The 23,494-nt window shown below is 36.3% G+C and overlaps 1 protein-coding gene across 1 annotated transcript in view; it reads right to left on the reverse strand.

Annotated features, from left to right (window-relative positions):
• Positions 1 to 3,158: 3,158 nt before the first annotated feature.
• Positions 3,159 to 23,494, reverse strand: part of LOC149807437 (toll-like receptor 2) — a 35,118-nt gene continuing 14,782 nt past the window's right edge. The window contains exons 3-5 of the mRNA XM_089938628.1: positions 18,420 to 18,909; positions 11,579 to 11,661; positions 3,159 to 4,347 (exon numbers count right to left, since the gene is read on the reverse strand). Of these exons, the coding sequence (XP_089794754.1) occupies positions 4,291 to 4,347; positions 11,579 to 11,661; positions 18,420 to 18,909 (630 nt within the window). The 3' untranslated portion in view covers positions 3,159 to 4,290. The remainder of the gene's footprint in view (positions 4,348 to 11,578; positions 11,662 to 18,419; positions 18,910 to 23,494) is intronic.

A 23,494-nucleotide genomic window follows, 5' to 3' on the forward strand; every position in this document is an offset into this window, starting at 1 on the left:
CCTCCTCTGTATCAATGAAGTATACTTATAAACATTGATTTTAATGTTATACTGACAGAAAGAAAATAGGAAATAAACAGAAAAAGATGGAAAGATATGAATAAATTGGATATTGAATTTAGCTGGAAATACAGTCATGAAACAAGTTATTATAAAGTAGAAATAATCAAATACAAAGGCCTGCCAAAATTATCAAGTACTCAGAATATCAAAATCTACTGTACAAAGGCCTGCCGAAATCATCTAGTACACAGGATATCAAAATCTACTGTAGAAGGGGCCCAGAGTGGCTGTGTAGTCTAAATCACTCACTGTTACAGATCACTGCCGTCTCACCTCTGTCTGTGTGGATTCAGGTCTCGGTCTTGGTTAATGTGGGTACGTGAGAAAGCTTGCCAGTAGCTTCTCGTGGGTCGGTGGTTCTTTCTGTGCTTTTTCCATGATATTCATCCACCACTGATACTGGCCGCCATGTATAGCCTATCTTGCGCTGAAAAATGGCGTTAAACCCTACAACAACAAAAACAACAATCTACTATATAAAGGCCTGCTGAAATCATCAAGTACACAGGATATCAAAATCTACTGTACAAAGGCCTGCTGAAATCATCAAGTACACAGGATATCAACATGCAGACAAATGTAGCCAAAATATATTTGTATGTGTTTTAATGGCTCATCAGCAATGAGTGAAAAATGTATGAACCAATATAAAAGTATGCATACCTCAAATGGAAATCATCTCTGTAATCGAAGACCTTCCTTTTCATGTGAATGGTTGTGATTAAACGAGGAGACCTTCCCTACAACCTGTATGCATAAGATTGCTGACCACATTCCTCTCATGAAGATAATATGGATCTTTGCCTTCATGTCTACAGGTTCTGAACAGCTGCCATGGCAACCCGAAGCTTCTGAGTCTGATAGAATCATATGAACAAAGTTTACTTCTTATTTTAAGATTGATTAGTTGCAAAATTGTAACATTTTGTGTAGTTTCAGGGTTTTAATATGAAAAAACTATAAAAACAACCCCAAACATTTACCCGAGTTTTGCAATCAGTCCCAATATGAATGCAGAACGTTGTATCTCCCCTCTAATTAATTTGCAAACACTGGTATTAACATAAACAGGCTTTTGTGGAACACAGTGTCCACCCTGCTCTTTCAGCAATGTTGTATATCCCCTCTGTCTGGCTGCCTGCCATCAGTATCAATGTAAATTCATTTTAGTGCAGTGTCCAACCTGTTGTGTTGTTGGATGAATGTTGTATATCCCCTACAGCTTGCTTGCAACTATTTATATCAACATAAATGAGTTTGTGAGATAACCTGAACAAGATAATCAATAAGCAAAGAAATCACAACTGCATTCCTGCTCTCCTTCTCCCCACTCAAAAGGACAAGACATAACTTAATCTATGCTACTAAGCCCATCAACAAAAACAATTAGGCTAGTTGATTTCAGCTGCCAGTTAAAACATGACAGTTCATTACAAAAATCATGGAAACGCAATGACTGGTTCATATGCACATCTTCAAACATCACATGAATTTACCAATAAGTTAATGTAAAGCAAGCTGTCATTTCAAGACCGTTGTATACTGAATCTAGCAGCAAGGTTAAGAAGTAAGTCATAACTATTAAAAATCATTAGACAACACCAAGATATGACCATATTATGTTCCAAGTTTCAAAGAAATCTACCAAGTACAAAGACAAGTTGTGGTCACAAGATCATGTTACACTATTGCATCATTCTGCATGTCAGAAGGCATAATAAGTAACGGAAATCATAACTGACATATTTCTATATATAAAACGTACATAATTTCCTGTCAGAAGTCATAATACGTAACGGAAATCATGGGAGTAGTCATTGTTTAAATCTCGCATAGCTAACATTTTCCTATACAAAAGTTACACAATTTACTGTCAGAAGGCATAATAAGTAACGGAAATCATGGGATTAGTCATCGTTTAAATCGGCATAGCGACATTTTCCTATATAAATTGTACACAATTTACTGTCAGAAGGCATACTTAGTAATGGAAATCATGTGAGTAGTCATTGGTGAAATCTTGAATAGCTAACATTTTCCTATATAAAATGTTCACAATTTACTGTCAGAAGGCATAATACGTAACGGAAATCATGGGATTAGTCATTGTTTAAATCTGGCATAGCTAACATTTTCCTATATAAAACGTACACAATTTACTGTCAGAAGGTATAATAAGTAACGGAAATCATGGGATTAGTCATTGTTTAAATCAGAATAGCTGACATTTTCCTATATAAATTGTACACAATTTACTGTCAGAAGGCATAATAAGTAACGGAAATCATGGGATTAGTCATTGTTTAAATCGGCATAGCTGACATTTTCCTATATAAAATGTACACAATTTACTGTCAGAAGGCATAATAAGTAATGGAAATCATGGGAGTAGTCATTGTTGAAATCTTGAATAGCTAACATTGTCCTATATAACATGTACACAATTTGCTGGAAACAACATAATTGGTTTGGATTGCCATAGACACATTATCTTCCACTGAACTTGCAGGTCTCTAGTAAGGCACAAAAAACAGGATAATGTTTTCTAAAGAGCAATTCTACAATCTCACTTTTGACGTTGAAAATATTTACATAACTATGAAGGATATACATGATTGTTGAGTAAGGAACATTTTAGAACCGGTTTCTGCAGTCGCATGCTATGAATAAAAAGATTCATCTTTGTTCTTACAAAAGATTCAAGCCAGTACGACTATCTGATTTAGGCAACTCTGTTGTACATAGGTTGTAATGCAATATCGTTTTCTTTGTTCTACATTTTCTTCCTCTCTGCAATATTTCCAAACTTGGGATTTATTGTCTTGTTTTTATCAACCGTTTATAATGTGACCAGAATTCTAGCTTTCTTTTCAGGTTATAGGCAACATTTTATTTATTTAGCCAGAATGTTAATTTTTTTAATGTTTACTTTCCTTCCAGACAAGACATGGATAAGGTAAACACAAGTGAAGTATAAATATGATTTTCATTTGCAACTGTATATTTATTAAATTGAAAATATTAATAATGATAGAGATTGATGTGGTCATCGGAAATGAGTAAGTTTGTATGATCTACAATATGTATAAGTTGGAAATATCACTAGGATGGGTTTTCATCTGAACATATAAATAATTTTGTTTGATCTACAAGTATTTATTAATTAAAAATATCAATAAACATGGTCTTTAATGTCAGCTTCGGATATAAATAATGTGTTGAAATTACTGATTATAGCTTTGTACATTTACTGCATAAAATGTGCTTTTAAAACATTGACCATTTCATGGTTTTATCTTGGAAATGGCTATGAGGTAGCATGGACAATATAAGAAATTGTTTTCCCTATGATATGATTATATACAGCCAAAAGGTCCAATAGGATATACGCTTGCGAACATTAACAATATTTACTATGTTAGAATAACTATTCTTAGAAAAGAATTGTGGTAATGTATCTAACAAGCATATCACACAGATATGAAGGGTATCAAAAATTAAAAATTGCAGGAATTATTCCACTGATAAAAATGTATATACAGCTCTATGTAACAGAATATTTTAGCACTAAATTATTCATAAATATACAGAAGTGACATATGACGAAATGTAGCAGAATAGATAACTGTAGAAATACTTATAGAAAATGTACCTTCTACTTCTGTTTTTGTTTTTGGGAATTGCTTTTGATGCTGATGGGCTTCGTGTAGGCTGATAGCCTGGTTTTATGTTTATGTAACTGTACTCGGCAGCCATACAATCTAATAACATATTCAATGTCATGAACACATGATCAATAAGTAGTCTTTATACTCTGTTTCACCGATCCATAGACTAACTGCTAACGTTATTCCTAGAGAACCGGATTCAGTCCACGCTGGCTACTGGACTTGTATCCCTTTGTTGATCTGCTGAAGGATGTCCCCAACTTGTAGCTAGAGCAGAAACTGAACTTCAGTTTTTTTTTATATTATACTATGCAGAAATGAAGAATCAGATTGGTTATCTGTTCCTGCAAACTAACTGTGGTCATTGTTAAGCAATTTTTGTTGGTCAGGTTGATTTCTTTCTCCAGGATGGCCTGGTATATGTTGAAATAGGGTACTGGCAACTTGGCTGAGAAGAATCTTCATCTGAGATTCAATGCACGTAGTTACAAAAGTGTGGATGGCTGATATGCTCCTGGGTAAATCTCAGTTATCGGGACCATCTTCTTCTTGGTCCTTCTCAAACCCAGGTTCCGCTCTCTGTTGTTATGTACAGTTGCTTCTCTTCTTCTTTGTTCTATAAGATATGCTGACAGTTAGGTAACCATTTCTAATTCAGACAAAATCAATTACACTCATGTACCACACGTCACGTCACAAAAACTACAATGTTGATAATAATGTCATTATGATTAATATTGAAGTCTTTACTGTATAGAAAGGTCACAGGTTCAAACCCAGGCCAAGACATACCAAAGACGTATAAAAAATGGAACTAACACCTGCCTCGATAGGCACTCATCATAAAGATGTTAGTGTTATGCCCGGTCGGCCTTGTGTCAGGATAATGTGACTGGGTGCGACATGATGCTACATGTCTGCGGCATGATGCTCCAGTGCTACACATCACTATCAACTACAACAATGCAGACACGGTAGCGATATGACTGAAAGATTGTTAAAGCAACGTTAAAAATTCAAATCACACACAAAATGTATAGAAATATGTTTATCATGGTACATCATCTTATAAAACAGAAAATGAAACTTTACAGTAAATTTGATTATCAACTAGGATAAAGGAGACACTATTAATGTATGTTACTACTGTCTGGATTCTATGGAAGTATATTTGTATAAATAACTGAAGTTTGTTTCAAATAAGGGTAGCCTTAGTTTCATCTTTTATCAGAGCATCATATACCCTGTTTATTTTGGACAGTACACCCCAATTTAATCACTTGTTACTTTTCCATCATGCACTGAGTGTAGTCCACTGATGAATTGCTGTATGGAATATTTTTCAATTTACTCATCTGAATCAGCACTCTACATTTGCTTTAGACCGCACATTAGATATACAATGCTTAGTTTAGCAATATCATTAGAATAGGACATTTAGTTAAATCTTTATAAACATCCAAGATATATGCATATGCCAATTGTAAAACAGAGCACCGTGGCTGAAATAAATGCCAATTGTAAAACAAAGCACACTGTCTGCAATACAATTGTATTGTAAAGTCGAGCACAATGTCTGAAATGCATGCCTACTGAGGACACTGTCTGAAATACGTGCCTATTTTAATCCTAAACACACATTGTCTGAAATACATGTACATGCCAATTGTAAAACGCCTAAGTGTTGGCTTGCTTTATTCAAGGTGTCAAAACATGAATTGTACCAACCACATTATTGCATTCTAGTGTAGCCCCTAGGAAAATCATTGTGATTTGTCCACTGACTGTATGGAGATTTCTTAACTAATATAAAACATCAGAAGGGATTGTGAGGTATTCAAGAAAAGACCATACTTGTCTTCAGGATTAAGGCTATTTCAAATTAGCTCCACTCCTAGACATATTGGATGTCAGTTGGAAACATCTCATTTAGTATGAAGTAATCATCATTATGAGTCATTCAGTGAAAACCTATATCAATATGACACTCCGTTGGGGGAAAATAGTAATGGCAAGACTGTCAAAAGGGCCATTATGACAGTCATATTGGATGTACGATTGGCATCATTATGAGTCATTCGGTGAAAACCCTATATCAATATGACACTAAATTCAGGGAAAACAGTAATGGCAAGATTGTCAAGAGGGTCATTATAGCAGTCATATTGGATGTACGATTGGCATTATAATGAGTCATTCAGTCAAAAACCTATATCAATATGACAATCCATCGATGGAAAATAGTAATGGCAAGACTGTCAAGAGGGCAATTATAACAGTCATATTGCATGTACGATTGGCATTATTATGAGTCATTCGGTGAAAACCCTATATCAATATGACGATCTGTTCAGGGAAAATAGTAATGGCAAGATTGTCAAGAGGACGATTATGCCAGTCATATTGGTGAGTTAGGACCAATAATATAAACACTTCTACTGGTGAGTTAGGACCAACTGATTAACAAAAAGACTTATATTGGTGAGTTAGGACCAACCAAACATCATAACACTATTTTTACTTAGGACTAACTAGACCCTGTGATGAGTATGTCTTTAAAAAATGGTGGTCAATCTCCAAGTAGTTATCTAAGGAACAGCAATTAAAATCTTTTGTTAGCAGACTCCGGACGCTGAATGAAGACAATGAGTTCTACAACTAATGCAAAGGAATCAGCGAAGAACATTATTCCATATTGAAATTTGATACATGGCACATTTTTAGCTATACTAGTTCACGTCTGTAGTGGGTATCATACTGACTGTCTTGTAACAATCTGATCTATACATATTACCTACATCTAATGAGTGTAGTGGGTAGCATACTGCCTGTGTTGTATACATCTGATTTATGCATATTACTTACATCTAATGAATGTAGTGGGTTTCATACTGACTGTGTTATATAAATCTGATATATAAATATTACTTACATCTAATGAGTGGAGTGGGTGGCATGCTGCATGTGTTGCATAATCTGATATATACATATTACTTACATCTAATGAGTGCAGAGGGTGGCATACTGACTAAGTTGTAATAAGCTGATATATACATATCATCTGATATATACATATTACTTACATCTAATGTGTGTAGTGGGTTGCATGCTGCCTGTGTTGTAATACTCTGATATATACATATTACTTGCATCTATTAAGTTTAGTAGGTGGCATAATGACTGTGTTGTATAAATCTGATAAATACATATTACTTACATTTAATGAGTGTAGCGGGTGGCATACTGACTGTGTTGTATAAATCTGATATATACATATTACTTACATCTAATACTCTGATATATACATATTACTTGCATCTATTAAGTTTAGTAGGTGACATAATCACTGTGTTGTATAAATCTGATAAATACATATTACTTACATTTAATGAGTGTAGCGGGTGGCATACTGACTGTGTTGTATAAATCTGATATATACATATTACTTACATCTAATGAGTGTAGTGGGTGGCATACTGACTGTGTTGTAATAATCTGATATATACATATTACTTACATCTATTAAGTGTAGTAGGTGGCATACTGACTGTGTTGTATAGATCTGATCTATACATATTACCTACATTTAATGAGTGTAGTGGGTGGCATACTGACTGTGTTGTATAAATCTGATATATACATATTACTTACATCTAATGAGTGTAGCGGGTGGCATACTGACTAAGTTGTAATAATCTGATATATACATATTACGTACATCTAATGAGTGTAGTGGGTGGTATACTGACTGTGTTGTATAAATCTGATATATACATATTACTTACATCCAATGAGTGTAGTGGGTTGCATACTGACTGTTGTAAATAACCTGATATATACTTATCACTTACATCTAATGAGTGTAGTAGGTGGCATACTGACTGTATTGTATAATGTGACATACACATATTACTTATATCTAATGAGTGTGGTACGTGGCATGCAGCCTGTGTTGTAATAATCTGATATATACATATTACTTACATCTAATGAGTGTAGTGGGTGGCATACTGGCTGTGTTGTAATACTCTGATATATACATATTGCTTACATCTAATGAGTGTAGTGGGTGGCATACTGACTGTGTTGTAATAATCTGATATATACATATTACTTACATCTGATAAGTGTAGTAGGTGGCATACTGACTGTTGTATAATGTGATATATACATATCACTTACATCTAATGAGTGTAGTGGGTGGCATACTGACTGTTGTATAAATCTGATATATACATATCACTTACATCCAATAAGTGTAGTAGGTGGCATACTGACTGTTGTAATAATCTGCTATAGGCATATTACTTACATCTAATGAGTGTAGTAGGTGGCATACTGACTGTGTTGTAATAACTGATATATACAATATATATATATATATATATATATATATATATATATATATATATATATATATATTACATCTAATGATGATATACGGTGGAGTTGTATGAATCTGATATTTTGGGCAGACAACTTACATCCGCTGATTGTAGATGGTGGCATAGTGCCTATACTTAAACATTTGATATACCATATTTACCGTAGTTTTTCTGACTGCAATAAATAATTACTTTTTTGTCGTCTTAATACATATTAAATTCTTTAATTAGGTGTGCGAAAACATACAGGTGAAGATAGATTTATCCCCCCCAAGTCTGTAATGAAGTTACCGTTAGATCACATGACGATGTGCTGCCATGAAGTAAAACGAGTATTTTGTCTAACTCCACGGAAAGGAAAATGAATGAGAATCAGGCATTACTTGCCTATTTTGTCTATTTGATACATGTCCATCCACCAGAAAACACAGCCATACATGTTTTAGAGCCACTATTGTGTGCATATTTTCCAAAAGAACCACCATATTAGTAATCTTGCAATCCACAATTTAACCATCTCCTAATCAGTGATCATTAAAATCTACATTACAAACGCACGCAAGCTTTATTTTTATGAAATTAAGATATTAATGCAAACTAAATAAAAAGATTTTGGAATTATACTTCTTAAGATATTTATGACAGAAACATAATCGAGAGTAGAGATATGTATGATGGCTAATCTTAGAACACCAAGGGTGAGAGGCTTCATATGGGGTGAGTGTTGTATGCATGCATAGGAAGGGTAAAAATAACAAGCAAGTTGCAATATACGAGTCAGCGTGATCAATATGTTGGTATTTTAAAAAAAATAAAGGTGATCTATTTGTTCTGGTTCTCTCTTTTTTCCCCCACTTAGCCGAGGGTAGCTTCAAAATGAGCAGAGCTTGCTGATGAAACAATCGACTGCTCAAAGATTGTTTTGATGTATGTCAGATTTCAAGGTGTCTTGGTGATAATTGTTAATAATATAACTTGCGGGATTTCTGCGACAGGTGTGTTCGGAAATAAAATGCAGCCATCTTGATTTCATTAAAAGAGCACACGATGTACCGAACATTTAGCACCCACAATCAATATTTATCGTCTACAAAGAGGTTTATTACCTGTAGAACAATAACTATGTTTAACCCTTGGTATATAATGCTTCAGAGATGAGGGTATTGTTTTGTTGCACAATGCCAGTGCATTTTACTAATCCATACCGACTCTCTGATGTATTCTTTAATGATATAAAGCAGGCGTCATGGTTTCTAATAAAAGCCCTAACTGTCATATCTGTTTGAAGTGGTTTCGTGTGTAACAATGTCTACACTGACAACCAATCATATTTATGTTACCCGAATCAAGCTATTAAAAATATAAAGTATAAATAAAATACCCACCACTATCAAAAGTTTATATACTGGATAGCTGTCGTTGTGAACTATAATAGTGTTAGTACTGTAATAATTTTGATGGACAAGTTTATCATACGCTATGGAACAAGCGAGTAGGCACTGCCTACTTCGTGGAGGGACACTCTCGTGCCAGAATCGTCTCCAAAGAGGCCAGTAGGCTGTCCACAGAAGCGACCTCGATTTAACGATTCTGAGGATGCATCACAAAAAAAACTGACTACGAAGAAAGCTACTCTAGATGACAAGTCTGATTATCTTGAACCCGAGAGTGCTCCACCCGGTTCTGTACGTGGTCGCTATAAACATTATACATTAAAGCAAAAGCAGGATATTGTTAACAATGCAAAATGTATGGGAATTAGACCTACAGCGGAAAAATTCAAGATTCCAAAATCCACGGTGAGTACCTGGATAAAAAAGAACTTTTCTGCCGATCTGAACTTGAATGGACATTTGCCTAAGTGTGGACGACCCATTTCATATGGACAAGGTAAGGATTATAAGATAGCTCAGTGGGTGCTCACTCAACGTCAGTCAGTGTTGAGCGAATATGTATATATGTCAAGGAGCTTTCCTGAGAACAAATTCCATGCCAGTCGTTCATGGGGAGAGAGTTTCATGAAAAGACATGGGTTTGTGCTCAGAAGCAGGACCTCTCTTGCCCAATGTCTACCCAAGGATTTGGAAGAAAAGATTGCTTCGTTCCACAAGTTTGTGATGGATAGACATGAGGAGGGCGAGTTTGACAATAAGTTTATTATTAACATGGACGAGACACCGATGTACTTTGATCTCGTGCCAGGGAAAACGTTGGACAAAGAAGGAAAGAAAAGCGTTCTGATTCGCACAACTGGAGTGGAGAAGAGACACATTACTGTCGTTTTAGCCGTTGCAGGTTCTGGCTATGTATTACACCCAATGATTATTTTCAAGGGAAAGAGACATCTAGATCTGAAGGCACCAAAAGGGTGGCTTATCGCAGTTCAATATAAAGCATGGATGGATAAAACGCTAATGCTGCGATGGATTGAAGAAATGTATTTGCCATTCATCAGAAGAGAACGATCACTATTAGTTATGGCCTCACTGATGACGTGAAGAAACAGTTGCGGCACGGAAATGTGGTGCCAGCAATAATTCCAGGAGGCTGCACATCCAAATTGCAACCTCTTGATGTGAGCATCAATAAACCTGTCAAGAGCTACCTCCACCGCAGCTGGACGGAATACATCAGGGATGCTACGAATGCATTAAAATCATCCAATGAAAGCAGCAACGGACGGATCAAGACAGCAGCAAACAGACTGTATTGGACTGGGATGTAAATGCCATGAACACATTGAAGGAAAAGCGCACAATGATAATGAAATCTTTCAAGGTGTGCAGCATCAGTTTCAATCTGAGCGGATGTGAAAACGCTCTGATCAGAAATGACAAACAATTAAAGAATATGGACGATGATAGTGATATAGAATTTGAGGGCTTTTCGCCCGAGGACCTAAAAAATGGCTATGGACAAGCTACTTAATATTGAACAATATCTTTAAATATATTACATCATTAAATTATATTTCTTTTAATTCTTTGATATTGCTACTTATTGTGTATGACTTAATATAACAATGTTTATTTATCTATCAATCTATCTGCATACATACATACATAAATACATACATATGATTAAAACATTTAAATTATATTAGTTCATGGAAGTTCATGATCACAATAAATAATTGGCTACCAAATGAAGCGAACTTTGCATCAGATAAATCAACATCAAACACGCTGTGAATTGTACATTAAAACGATGCAGCAGATCTTCGTATATTGTGTCGGAAAACATAAAATGTAGAACCAATTATAACAGAGCAACGTTCAAAACTAACAAGGCATTGAACTAATATATTTCCCCCCAAAACGGTGTCCGAAAACAAACGGTGTTCGAAAACATACGGTAAATACAATACTGTAGTTGGTGGCATGTTGTCTATGCGTATAAATATGGTCTACTGTAGCAGGTGGAATATTTTCTACCCTTATGAATCTGGTATAGACTACTTACATCTCCCTGTTCCAGCTGTGTAGATGGCTCCTCACTTAAATGCTGAGTTCCTTGATTGCTCTCAAGGTCTTCTGGGGCGTTGTCTTTTCCATCAAGAATGAAAACAAGATACTATTAGTTTCACCAACGAAACCTTGACAATAAATGTGAAATAATGGTTCAATTTGTCTATGAAAAACAGTAAGACCATACAAATATTTGTAACAAGTGTCCAGTCTTTTTCTAAATAATGCACAATCATGGAATTGGACAGGGTTAATGATATATCCATAACAAATATCGTTTATCAGAGTATTACTCATGAGCATCTAATTCTTGCTGTGACAATGAAAAATTCAGGTTTACTGTATTGATATTTTGTCTAAAAATGTCTTGACAGAATTGTATTTTTCCTCTTTATACATTATGGAAGAGAAGTGTCTCTGGATAACAACATTTTCTGAAACAATTATGTTATACGTGGCTGACAAACATCCAAGTCATATCAGTCTGGTTTATACAGAGAGATCAGGAGGAATAGTAACAAATGTTTAAGACTGCTGCTATAGATGTCATATTTTTCTTGAGACTGGCACTGTTTTCATTCAAGACTAACTACATGTTATAAGGAGACTGTCAGTGAAAACTACATGCTGACATGACTATCTGCTTATAACGAGAGGTGATCTTCAAGATCATATCAGATGGCACCATTTTCATTCAAGACTAACTACATGTTATAAGAATACTGTCAGTGAAAAGTACATGGTGATATGACTATCAGATCAGAACATATATGGCGCTGACAAGATCCTCAAGATGATAACAGATGGCACCATTTTTATAAGGACTAACTAGACATCAGGAGATGTCCTGTGGTGAAACTCCCACATAAATGTGATTTTCCACTCAAGAGTTGCAGCAAAATCATTTTTAGTACGACTTCCATGGATGCTGAATGTCATATCAATACTGCTTTTATTTAGGGCCAACTTGATATCGTAGTAAGTCTTTCAGTAAACTAAATTTATAGGACTGAAAATACCTAGAACTTTAAGATGGCCACTGATTTGTTACACTGAGATACTGGTCTCGTCAAAGACAAATGCATGGGTATGGTCTGTGTGAACTTAAACAGCCAGCATTGAGATTTTCAGGCTTAAGGCACACATTGTCTAAAAATGTCTTGACAGAATTGTATTATTAGTTATGTCACACATTGAAGACATCGAAGCCATCCCCTTCTTCATTTGCTCAGAGGTCTCTCATTAACTCCCACCCTCGCTTATAGTGTGGCTTATGTCTTTGGATCCCTATGATCATGAATGATTGAGGGAGAGGTTTACATTGCACAATGAGTTTGAAACCAATGAAACTCCAAGTCCCCATTTATAATGATAAGATAATGCCGCATCCAGCAAGTATGCCCAGAAACCTACAAATTTGTTGTTTACATCATCTTTGCAATACCAAGAAAGTTTTAATTAAATGGAGCTGAACACATCTTCAGCATGATTCACATCAAAGAGGACTACTGACTTGATCTTGGAACCTTGAGACTTATGACAAGGCACCAATTCGAGGCAATTGGATGATCATGAATAGACGACTGAGTGATATATGTGTAGTTGCTATTCCTGCGTCAATTCAAGTTCTTGTGGCAGCCAAGAGGTTTTCATTCTCATCATCATTCTCTGCTACAAAGAGGAATATGGTGATTGGAAGATTGGAAACAAGTCTGAACCGGTGAAGACAGAACACTGCTTGAATGGCTGAGATTTTGTGCACTATGAAGTCTGGTCTACTCACTGGTACTGATAATACTGACTATGAATGTGGTTACTCACTGATGGCAGCAGTGTACATGCCTGCTGTGAAACCAGCTTGCTGTGTTTTGGGGTTAAGACAAGCTGCCTCTATGGAACATCATTCAGAGTGCAAAGCTGCAAGACAAACAGTTCTGGGCTTCCATGCTTGGCTATATGGGCATAACTTTATTAAAATGTTCCAAAGTTACCTACTGAGGTTATACTGGCTGCAAAAGACATTGCTTCCATCAAACCAGAGCACTTGGTCCTGCCATATGGATTTGTGCAGCAATACAGAGTAAGAATCTATCTTGTGCGTATGTGCTGCCCTTATATGCAAGTACAAATGTCATGTTCTACCTAAGAGCAACACAACAGTTTTTTCTCTGGAGACTGTGGTGTTTTAAGTATGAAAAGTAACTGGCGTCCACTGACAGCACAAGGGCTATATTTTATATGATCCATTCATATACTGGTGAAAATATAACTTTTAAAACTGTGTCTATCTTTCTTTAATCAATTTTGGAACTGGTGGTGTGAGAGGTTGTGGCATAGAAAGATGTAAATCAAAATTAGTTACTGTTTACTGTGAACTTTTAGGTCAAATTCTACAGTCGTCATTATAGACATAATGGATTCTTTATTCCTTGCCATCTATGTCTATGGTAGAGTGGGCAATAGCCCACTGTGTCTACATCAATGATTCATTCGATCCATGTATCTAAATTCATGGTACGTTGTGGGTAACTACCCCTTATCTACATCCATGGTACAGAGTGGGCAATTACCCTTTGTCTACATCCATGGTACAGAGTGGGTAATTGTTCTCTGTGTCTGTATCCAAGGTAAAGAAAGGGCAATAGCCCCTTTGTCTAGATTCAGGGTATAAGTGGTGTATGTTAATGAAGAATGATGAAAAGGTATTACAAAATGGACGGTATATATATATTACATAAAACTGCACAAGGTGATAGCATACAAATTAGAGTTTAGAGTAAATATTTACTGCTTTCAGGAACTCTATAATAGGAGTGATGTTTATAGCATCAAAAAGTTCCTTCATGTCATGCACATTGTAATACTGATCACGCGTAGGTTGCAGGTCAAAACACTCATAATATGCTTCACAGTGAAAGGTTCATTGCAAGAAACGCACTCTGGTGGGTCTTCACCTTTTAGTATGTTGGAGTGGGTGATATAAGTATGACCAATTCGGATTCATTTATTTTTTGTGTATGATTGATGAGTGTAATGTGGGTTATGGATTATACAAGATGGCCTTACTCCAGAAGTACATCTTTAAAAAAAAAACTGCTAGCTCCACTTGGTCATTTTCACTTCCTGGACTTCAGAGGCAAATTGTAAAAAACGAGTCAATAACTTTTTTTTACAGTTTATTTATTTGGTAATTCATCCATTGCACTTTCAGAGACTGGTATTGTCTTGTTGGGAAAAATTAATTTTCCCAATTTTAATAGGTGCTAAAGATAGCGTATTTTAGACTGATTCAGGGTGAACTTTGTAGCACAAGGGAGCAGTCATTTTATTTAGCAGAGTGCTTAGATCATGTACAATTTCCATAAGTACATTAAGTACAGATTGAGTGCATGGGTAGTATGATGGTACTTACTGAGTGAGAAACTCTTGGTCACCAGATTCAATATCAGACCTGATTTGTGTATTTTAAAAGGTTTGGATATCTGTCATGTTTTATTATGTGTTGCTTTGATGGATTACTCCTTATCATGTCTATTTCCTACACTTTTAACTTAATGTGTGGCTACATTACATTGAGGCCATAGAACAATTGGTGGCTCTGACATCATATCATTATAAATATATTATCGTAATTTAATGTGTGGCTACATTACGTTGAGGCCCTATTTCAGTTAGTAGGCTCTGGCATCGGGTTGTGTTTTATCACAAATTAATCAAGCAATTATTTAAAATTGATAATTTATGTTAGCATTAGCTTAAATGAGCAAATTTTATGAAGTTGTAAAACTATCAAAGTTGGTCAAAAAAGAGTTTGACATCAGTTTTTATTTTGTAATGAAGTAGTGACTGAAGGGAGATGAACTTTATGTGTTCAGAACTAAAAGGTCATAATGGGAGTTGGTTGTTTTTGTTGTTGTTGTAGGGTTTAATGCCATTTTTCAGCACACGCTAGGCTATACATGGTATTAATGGTGGAGGAAGAAACCAGGAAACCCCCAGAAAGAACCACCAACCTATGAGAAGCTACTGGCAAGTTTTCTCACATGCCCACATTGGCCAAATCTGAGACTCGAACCCACGCAGACAGAGGTGAGATGGCAGTGATCCATAACGGAGAGCGCTTTACACTCGGATGCTCGGGGCTACTACCTTACTTGGTAGAGCGTCGGACTCGTAATAATGAAGTCTCAGGTTCAACAGCCATTCAGGTCATCTCGGTTTGGTTGTTTCTGTATGTCACTGGAAAGGGCAATTAGCTCTCATTTCCTCACTATGGTATAGCCAATAGTCTGCTAGAAATGTTAAATTCAGGACAAATAAAAGACCAACATTTTAGCTCAGGAAAACCCCAGAAAGAACCACCGACCCACGAGAAGCTAATGGCAAGCTTTCTCACATAACCACATTGGCAGAATCCAAGATTCGTGCCCACACAGACTGAGGTGAGATGACATTGATCCGTAAAGGCGAGCGCTTTAGACCACTCGGTGCCCCCAATCGGGGTTAGTACTATTTTGAAATTAATCATAATTAATAAGGCATTAAGAAGCTGTACAAAGCTCTTCATGTTAGAGTGGATACAAGGATTTACTGATGATGCAAGGCCATCAGATTTCACAAGGATTAACTGATGATGCAAGGCCATCAGATTACAGAAGGATTTACTGATGATGCAAGGCCATCATATTACACAAGGATTTACTGATGTTGCAAGGCCATCAGATTACACAAGGATTTACTGATGATGCAAAGCCATCAGATTACACAAGGGTTTACTGATGATGCATGGCCATCAGATTACACAAGGATTTACTGATGTTGCAAGGCCATCAGATTACACAAGGATTTACTGATGATGCAAGGCCATCACATTACACAAGGGTTTACTGATGTTGCAAGGCCATCATATTACACAAGGATTTACTGATGTTGCAAGGCCATCAGATTACACAAGGATTTACTGATGATGCAAAGCCATCAGATTACACAAGGATTTACTGATGATGCAAGGCCATCAGATTACGCAAGGATTTACTGATGATGCAAGGCCATCAGATTACACAAGGATTAACTGATGATGCAAGGCCATCAGATTACAGAAGGATTTACTGATGATGCAAGGCCATCATATTACACAAGGATTTACTGATGATGCATGGCCATCAGATTACACAAGGATTTACTGATGTTGCAAGGCCATCAGATTACACAAGGATTTACTGATTTTGCAAGGCCATCATATTACACAAGGATTTACTGATGTTGCAAGGCCATCAGATTACACAAGGATTTACTGATGATGCAAAGCCATCAGATTACACAAGGATTTACTGATGATGCAAGGCCATCAGATTACGCAAGGATTTACTGATGATGCAAGGCCATCAGATTACACAAGGATTAACTGATGATGCAAGGCCATCAGATTACAGAAGGATTTACTGATGATCCAAGGCCATCATATTACACAAGGGTTTACTGATATTGCAAGGCCATCAGATTACACAAGGATTTACTGATGTTGCAAGGCCATCAGATTACACAAGGATTTACTGATGATGCAAGGCCATCAGATTACACATCTTTCAAATCATGAACAGCCTGGACACAAGGATTTACTGATGATGCAAGGCCATCAGATTACAGAATATTTACTGATGATGCAAAGCCATCAGATTACAGAAGGATTTACTGATGATGCAAAGCCATCAGATTACACAAGGATTGAACTGATGTTGCAAGGCCATCAGATTACACAAGGATTTACTGATGATGCAAGGCCATCAGATTACACATCTTTCAAATCAGGAACAGCCTGGACACAAGGATTTACTGATGTTGCAAGGCCATCAGATTACAGAAGGATTTACTGATGATGCAAAGCCATCAGATTACACAAGGATTGAACTGATGTTGCAAGGCCATCATATTACACAAGGATTTACTGATGATGCAAGGCCATCAGATTACACATCTTTCAAATCAGGAACAGCCTGGACACAAGGATTTACTGATGTTGCAAGGCCATCAGATTACACAAGGATTTACTGATGTTGCAAGGCCATCAGATTACACAAGGATTTACTGATGATGCATGGCCATCAGATTACACAAGGATTTACTGATGTTGCAAGGCCATCAGATTACACAAGGATTTACTGATGATGCAAGGCCATCAGATTACACATCTTTCAAACAGGAACAGCCTGGACACAAGGATTTACTGATGTTGCAAGGCCATCAGATTACACAAGGATTTACTGATGATGCAGGGCCATCAGATTACACAAAGATTTACTGATGATGCAGGGCCATCCAATTACACATCTTTCAAATCAAAAACAGCCCGGCTGTTTGGAAATTGATTTCTATCTGTATATCCACAATTTCATATGTCATGAAATTTAATTAAATACAGGAAAACTTTCTATAATTTTCTCCATCAAATTAAATATGCTATGTCAATTCAAAAACATTTGCTAAGTGGATGTTGGTAAATTTGAGTCCTTCACATCACATGGTTACAATGTGAGGTAGTTTGTGAAGTCCTTTGTTTATTAGCCAGATAACAAAATCATTATATAATTCCAAATGAATAGCTGACAATTATTTAACTTATTGTTCTCTAAATCTGAATGATTACAATATTTATTACTCGTAATATTAGATTTCATAGCGTTACTTTCTGAAGGAATTTATATAAAACACTTCAAGAAAGAATATGAAATTTACTTCCGGTTATACACATTTAGAAATATTGCTGAAGCTGCAAACTAAAACTGGTAAAATGTTGATGCTACAAACATTTCAATGAGCATAAATAGCGAAACACTCACCTTGAGTCTGCAGCTCTGTTAGTAACTTGGGCCACCATATGTGTCTCTGACTGCGGTCTCGAGCATCAACATAGTTCAGGACACGAAGGTGGTCAGGAACTTTGCAGTCCTTCAGTAATACTGGCACAACACATTTTCTCCCTTCTTCAAAACTTTGAATCAAAGCCATTTGAATTTCATGTTTAACAAAACCGCTCTTAAAAGCTTCATTGGTCATAACTACAACAGTTTTGCATGCATATCTGATGCTATTCTCAGCAAAGGTTACTAAGGATGTTCCTGGAGTGTTGTCTCGCTCATACTCACAGCAAAAAAATCCATGATCTCTTTCTAGTCTCATTACAGTTTTCTTTACCCACTTTATGTCTGAACTGGAATAACTGAAAAATACATGGTATTTCTTTCCTGGTGGCAAATACGGCTGGTATTTATCAGGTGCAGTGATTTCAGATGCCTGAGGATATATTTGCTCAATTGGATTCTTCGTTTGCTAAAATGAAATTTAAACCAATACTAACATATGCTTATGATATAAAATATAGTTTATAGCTATACTGTTTGCAAAATAAGAAATACATATGTTGCCAAGACATACATGATAGCATAAAGGTTAATCAGCTAGGCGCACACGTTTTGCAAAGAATAACAAATGGATATTATTACTTTAGTGATGTAATGAGCCACCAATGATACTCATATTTCATTTGGTATGGGTATATATATATATATATATATATATATATATATATATATATATATATATATATATATATATGTGTATATATATATATATATATGATGGTATATGAGTATCATTTGGGGATTTCCCTTGGACTTGCTATAGAACCCAAACTATTGCTAGGGGATCTAGCATGGATACAACTATCAATCAATTATACCAGATTTTATCAAACTTGGCTTGAATGATCTAAAGAAGTTGAAAATATGCCTTCTATATATTTTGCTATGAAAGCTACATCAGTGCTAGAAGAGGAACATCAGGCACTCCGACCAAGCTTGCAAAATTTGACTCATAAATTTTGGGGAAGAAGACAAAAATAAGTCTTCTATGTATTTTCCTATGAAAGTTGGAGCAGTGATTAAGGAGCTACAGTAAATTATCTGACCAAGCTTGTGATAAGTACCTCATATACATTGGGGAATAATATGAAAAGAGGTTTCCAAACTTGTTGACAAAGAAATCATTGGATCAATACTGGACAAAAGTTTGATGGAGAATGTTCATAGAAACATTCCTTCTAAATCAGAGCAAAATTGACCCTGATATTCTCTAGAGGACATTCAAAATATGTGTTCCATATAGTTATAGTACAAACCAAACCATTCCTAAGGGAGCCAAATTGACAACACCTTTGATCGCATATTTCTTATCAAATGCTTTTCCAAAGGTTGACTGAAATTTGCTAGGATGTTCCAGATAAGGACTGGGAATTAGGTTTTCCACTTGGTTGCTATGGATGCTACATCATATTTACATAAGCCACCCAATAAGACCTTAGATAAAAAGAGTCCTATTGAAAAACATTTAATTGAAACTGACTTGGTTGTTCTTGTGAAATGTTAAAAATTAGACTGTTGATATAGCTAAAAAGTCCACACTGTTGTAGGGTAGCCACCTTGAGCACAATATTCATGAAGACTGTTATAAGAACATTTGTGACAAATTTAATAAAATGTGGCTAACTCGAAAAGTTGAAAATAGGTTTCCTGTATTGTTGCTAAGCACGCAACAGCATTGTTACAGTTTCCAAAAATCATTATGTCTGGAAAACAACTCATTCTTTATTAGGGATTAATCATTTCTGGGCAGGATTTGAAACAAAGATCTCCATTTAAGATGAATTTGTAAAAGCTTGATGTTTCAGCATAGATTTCTCAAATATGTAAAAGGAAAATATCAGGGATTAGGACAATTTTTAAACAAAGTAAATCTGAATTTCTAAAGCAATTTATATTTCCATGAAATATTATAAAGAAAGTTGTTTCCCGGACGATTGCCCCAAATTTCTTGTTATGATTATATGATCTTAAACCAAGTAAAAAAATAAACTAGCAAGTTTAGTAAAATTTAACACTAATTTATTTCCCTACAATACAAAAGTAAAAGCTTTAAAGGAACTTAGGATCCTAAAAGCTCTATGACAAGTCAAAACGTATGTTCCAAATGAATTCCAATCTTACAGAGACTGATCTGTGCATTGCCTTAAATTGTTTTACAATATTTTCAAGGACATTTTCGTTTTTTCATGTCAGCTTTTAGCATTCTTGACTTGCGAATACCATTAGTAACCTGCAAAATCATTTTCCTAGCCTTGTTGATCTCTTTCTGCTCTTAAAATTTTATGTGGCTAGAGATGTCTTTGCTGCACCATTCCCAATTAAAATATCAGTTGCAGAAGGCATAACTATCGCCCTATGCAAGCAGAAATGAACGGCATGTCTTGGTGTATGATGTGATAAACTGCTGTACTCGACTCTGTGTCTTTGGCTGACGTTCTTCAGGCACTCTCATCCTCATAATTGTCATTTCAAATTCATTTTCCAAATCTCACACAGCCATGATGCAGTTTACACTATGGACGGAAGACGATGAAATGCAACATGCATCGATGCAGAGCATTTTATACATGACCCTCTATTTAATACTTATGCTTTATTTTTGTACAGCTTTATTTTTGTACTTGCTAAATACAAACTTTTCATATTTTTACCCCGCCCAAATCAGATTTGTCACGGTCGTATTCCTGTATTTTGCTAATGTTTCCATACAAAGTACGTAAAATTGCGGAGAGTGCACAAGTCTGTATAGATCTCCACTAGACCTATGTCATAAAAACCATTTTCTGAAAATACTCTGTCATCTTAATGGAAACTTCCCTCAAATCCATAAACAAGGTCAGGTCTGACTATTTTATTGTTAGCAATCAACCTATCAGAACTCATGTATACCACAGAATTTCTGACAGGAAAACCTATGTCCTGAATTAAAATTAAAGGAAACATGTTTTAAATGTTTATCTTAAAGCCGAGTCTACACTCATCAACAATCATGCGCAAATGTTAGATATGTGATATGTTGCTTACAAAATGCCTTACAATCTACATTCATGCACACAATAGAGATTTCATCAGAATATATATATATATATATGTGTGTGCGTGTGTGTGTGTGTGTGTGTGTGTGTGTGTGTGTGTTGGGCAGCGTGATCCCTCCTTGGCGGCAAACCACATGAATATTTCAGTCTCTACTGGAGCACAAGGCACACCCTCTACATGGATGTAATTGTAGGATGGGGTGTGTTTGTTGATTATGATTGGGTAAATATTAGGTAAGAAACATATTTTACCAGAGAAAGTTATTTCTTCCTTAAATATGATACCCAATCATAACAAGTTTGAAGACTACACCCAGTCGTCTTCTAGAAGAACAGGAAAGATGTACAGAAAGGTACACCCCCTTACCTTTCAGATGAGATCTCTGGTCACCTAAGGTATGTAAGACACCTTATAGGTAACCAGACCTGAGAAAACTTCATCTGTCAGGAAGCAGCTTTGGAAAGAGAAATAATTTTCTCTCCCGCAAAATCCAGCAGAAATCGTAAAGACATGTCTTATGAAGCTGTTGAATGATCTGGGAAAGTGGTCTGTTGTGCCACGGCTATAGGCCCCACCAAGGATAAAAGTGGCCTTTTGTGCCACGGCTATAGGTCCCACCAAGGATAAAAGTGGCTTGTTGTGCCACGGCTATAGGCCCCACCAAGGATGAAAGTGGTCTGTTGTGCTAGCGCTATAGGCCCCACCAAGGATAAAAGATCTCTGAGGTAAAAACTGGGGAAGTGGTCCGTTATGCCACGGCTATAGGCCCCACCAGAGATGAAAGATCTCTGAGGTAAAAACCAGAAAATGTGGACTCATATCTCCATCCCAAGCATGAAACAAAACAGTTATAGAACTGTTCCAGTCAACAATGCGTAACAACTTCTTAGTTGGGAGGTATTTCTTGATATGCAGAGCGAATAACCTACTTAATCCGGAATAAATGGGTATGAGATGTTGTAGTGTCCTCTCTGTTTGAAAGGTTAAAAAAGGCTTGATCTCCCTCGATGCAATGATTCTGTCCTTTTAAAGTACCACATCAAGGCTCATAATGGTCATGCAGGTGGCCTTGAGGGAAGCTTACAGAGTAGAAAATGTTTAAGTACAAAGACCTGGTAGACTATGGACAGAAGTTTGTTGTTGGCTATGAAAGAGGGAACCAGTCATAAGTGAAATTGACTGGTCTTGTCAGAACTGCAGGTAATTCAGGTCACCTTATAGGGCATGTATTTCGCTGATTCTGCCTGCCATCGCTAATGTGATAAGGAAGCCGGTCTTGTACGAAAGGTGAACAACTATAACCTTGAAGGTTTTGTCTTCAGCCAGGTTGGTGCCCTTACATGTTGTATTTTGGGCACAGGTCCCAAGATTTTGGTAGTATATAATCAATGTTGGAGAGGAGGTCAGATAAGTTTATATTGTGTCCTCTCTTCCATGATGACTAAATGTGTCAGCGTTCGTTGATCAGTAACTTTCGATTGTGCTTGGTGCTAACATTGAAGAACCAGAGGAGTATGCTGGGTATTTCAGGTATAGATGCATGTATTGATAGAATGTGTTCTTGTGTACACTACTGAACAAACAATTTCCATTTGCCTTTGTAGGCTTGCGGAGTGAAGGGCTTTTTTGCTCCAGCGATTCCCCTATAACTGGTTGAAAGAACTCCTTATTTATGAGTGTCTGTTTAATATGATCCTGACGCGCCGGTTCAGTAGCTCTGGGTAAGGGTAATTGAATGCAATCGTGAGTTCAAATCAATGGATAGAGTATCAACTGCCCAGGCTTTTGGGATATGGGATTTGTGAGAGAACGGTTGTGAGCATGGTATTTAACCTTGCAGTAAGTAGATACGCCAATGGTAGGTTCGATCGGGTGCATATCTGAGAGAACACCGAGGGAAGGAGAGACCATTCTTTCTGTTTCAGCTGACTGTTCCGGGACAAAGAATCTGTTATTTT

This window comes from Sinohyriopsis cumingii, chromosome 1 (assembly GCF_028554795.1).
Source record: "Sinohyriopsis cumingii isolate HCF-2022 chromosome 1, ASM2855479v2, whole genome shotgun sequence".
NCBI classification, from domain to species: domain Eukaryota; kingdom Metazoa; phylum Mollusca; class Bivalvia; order Unionida; family Unionidae; genus Sinohyriopsis; species Sinohyriopsis cumingii.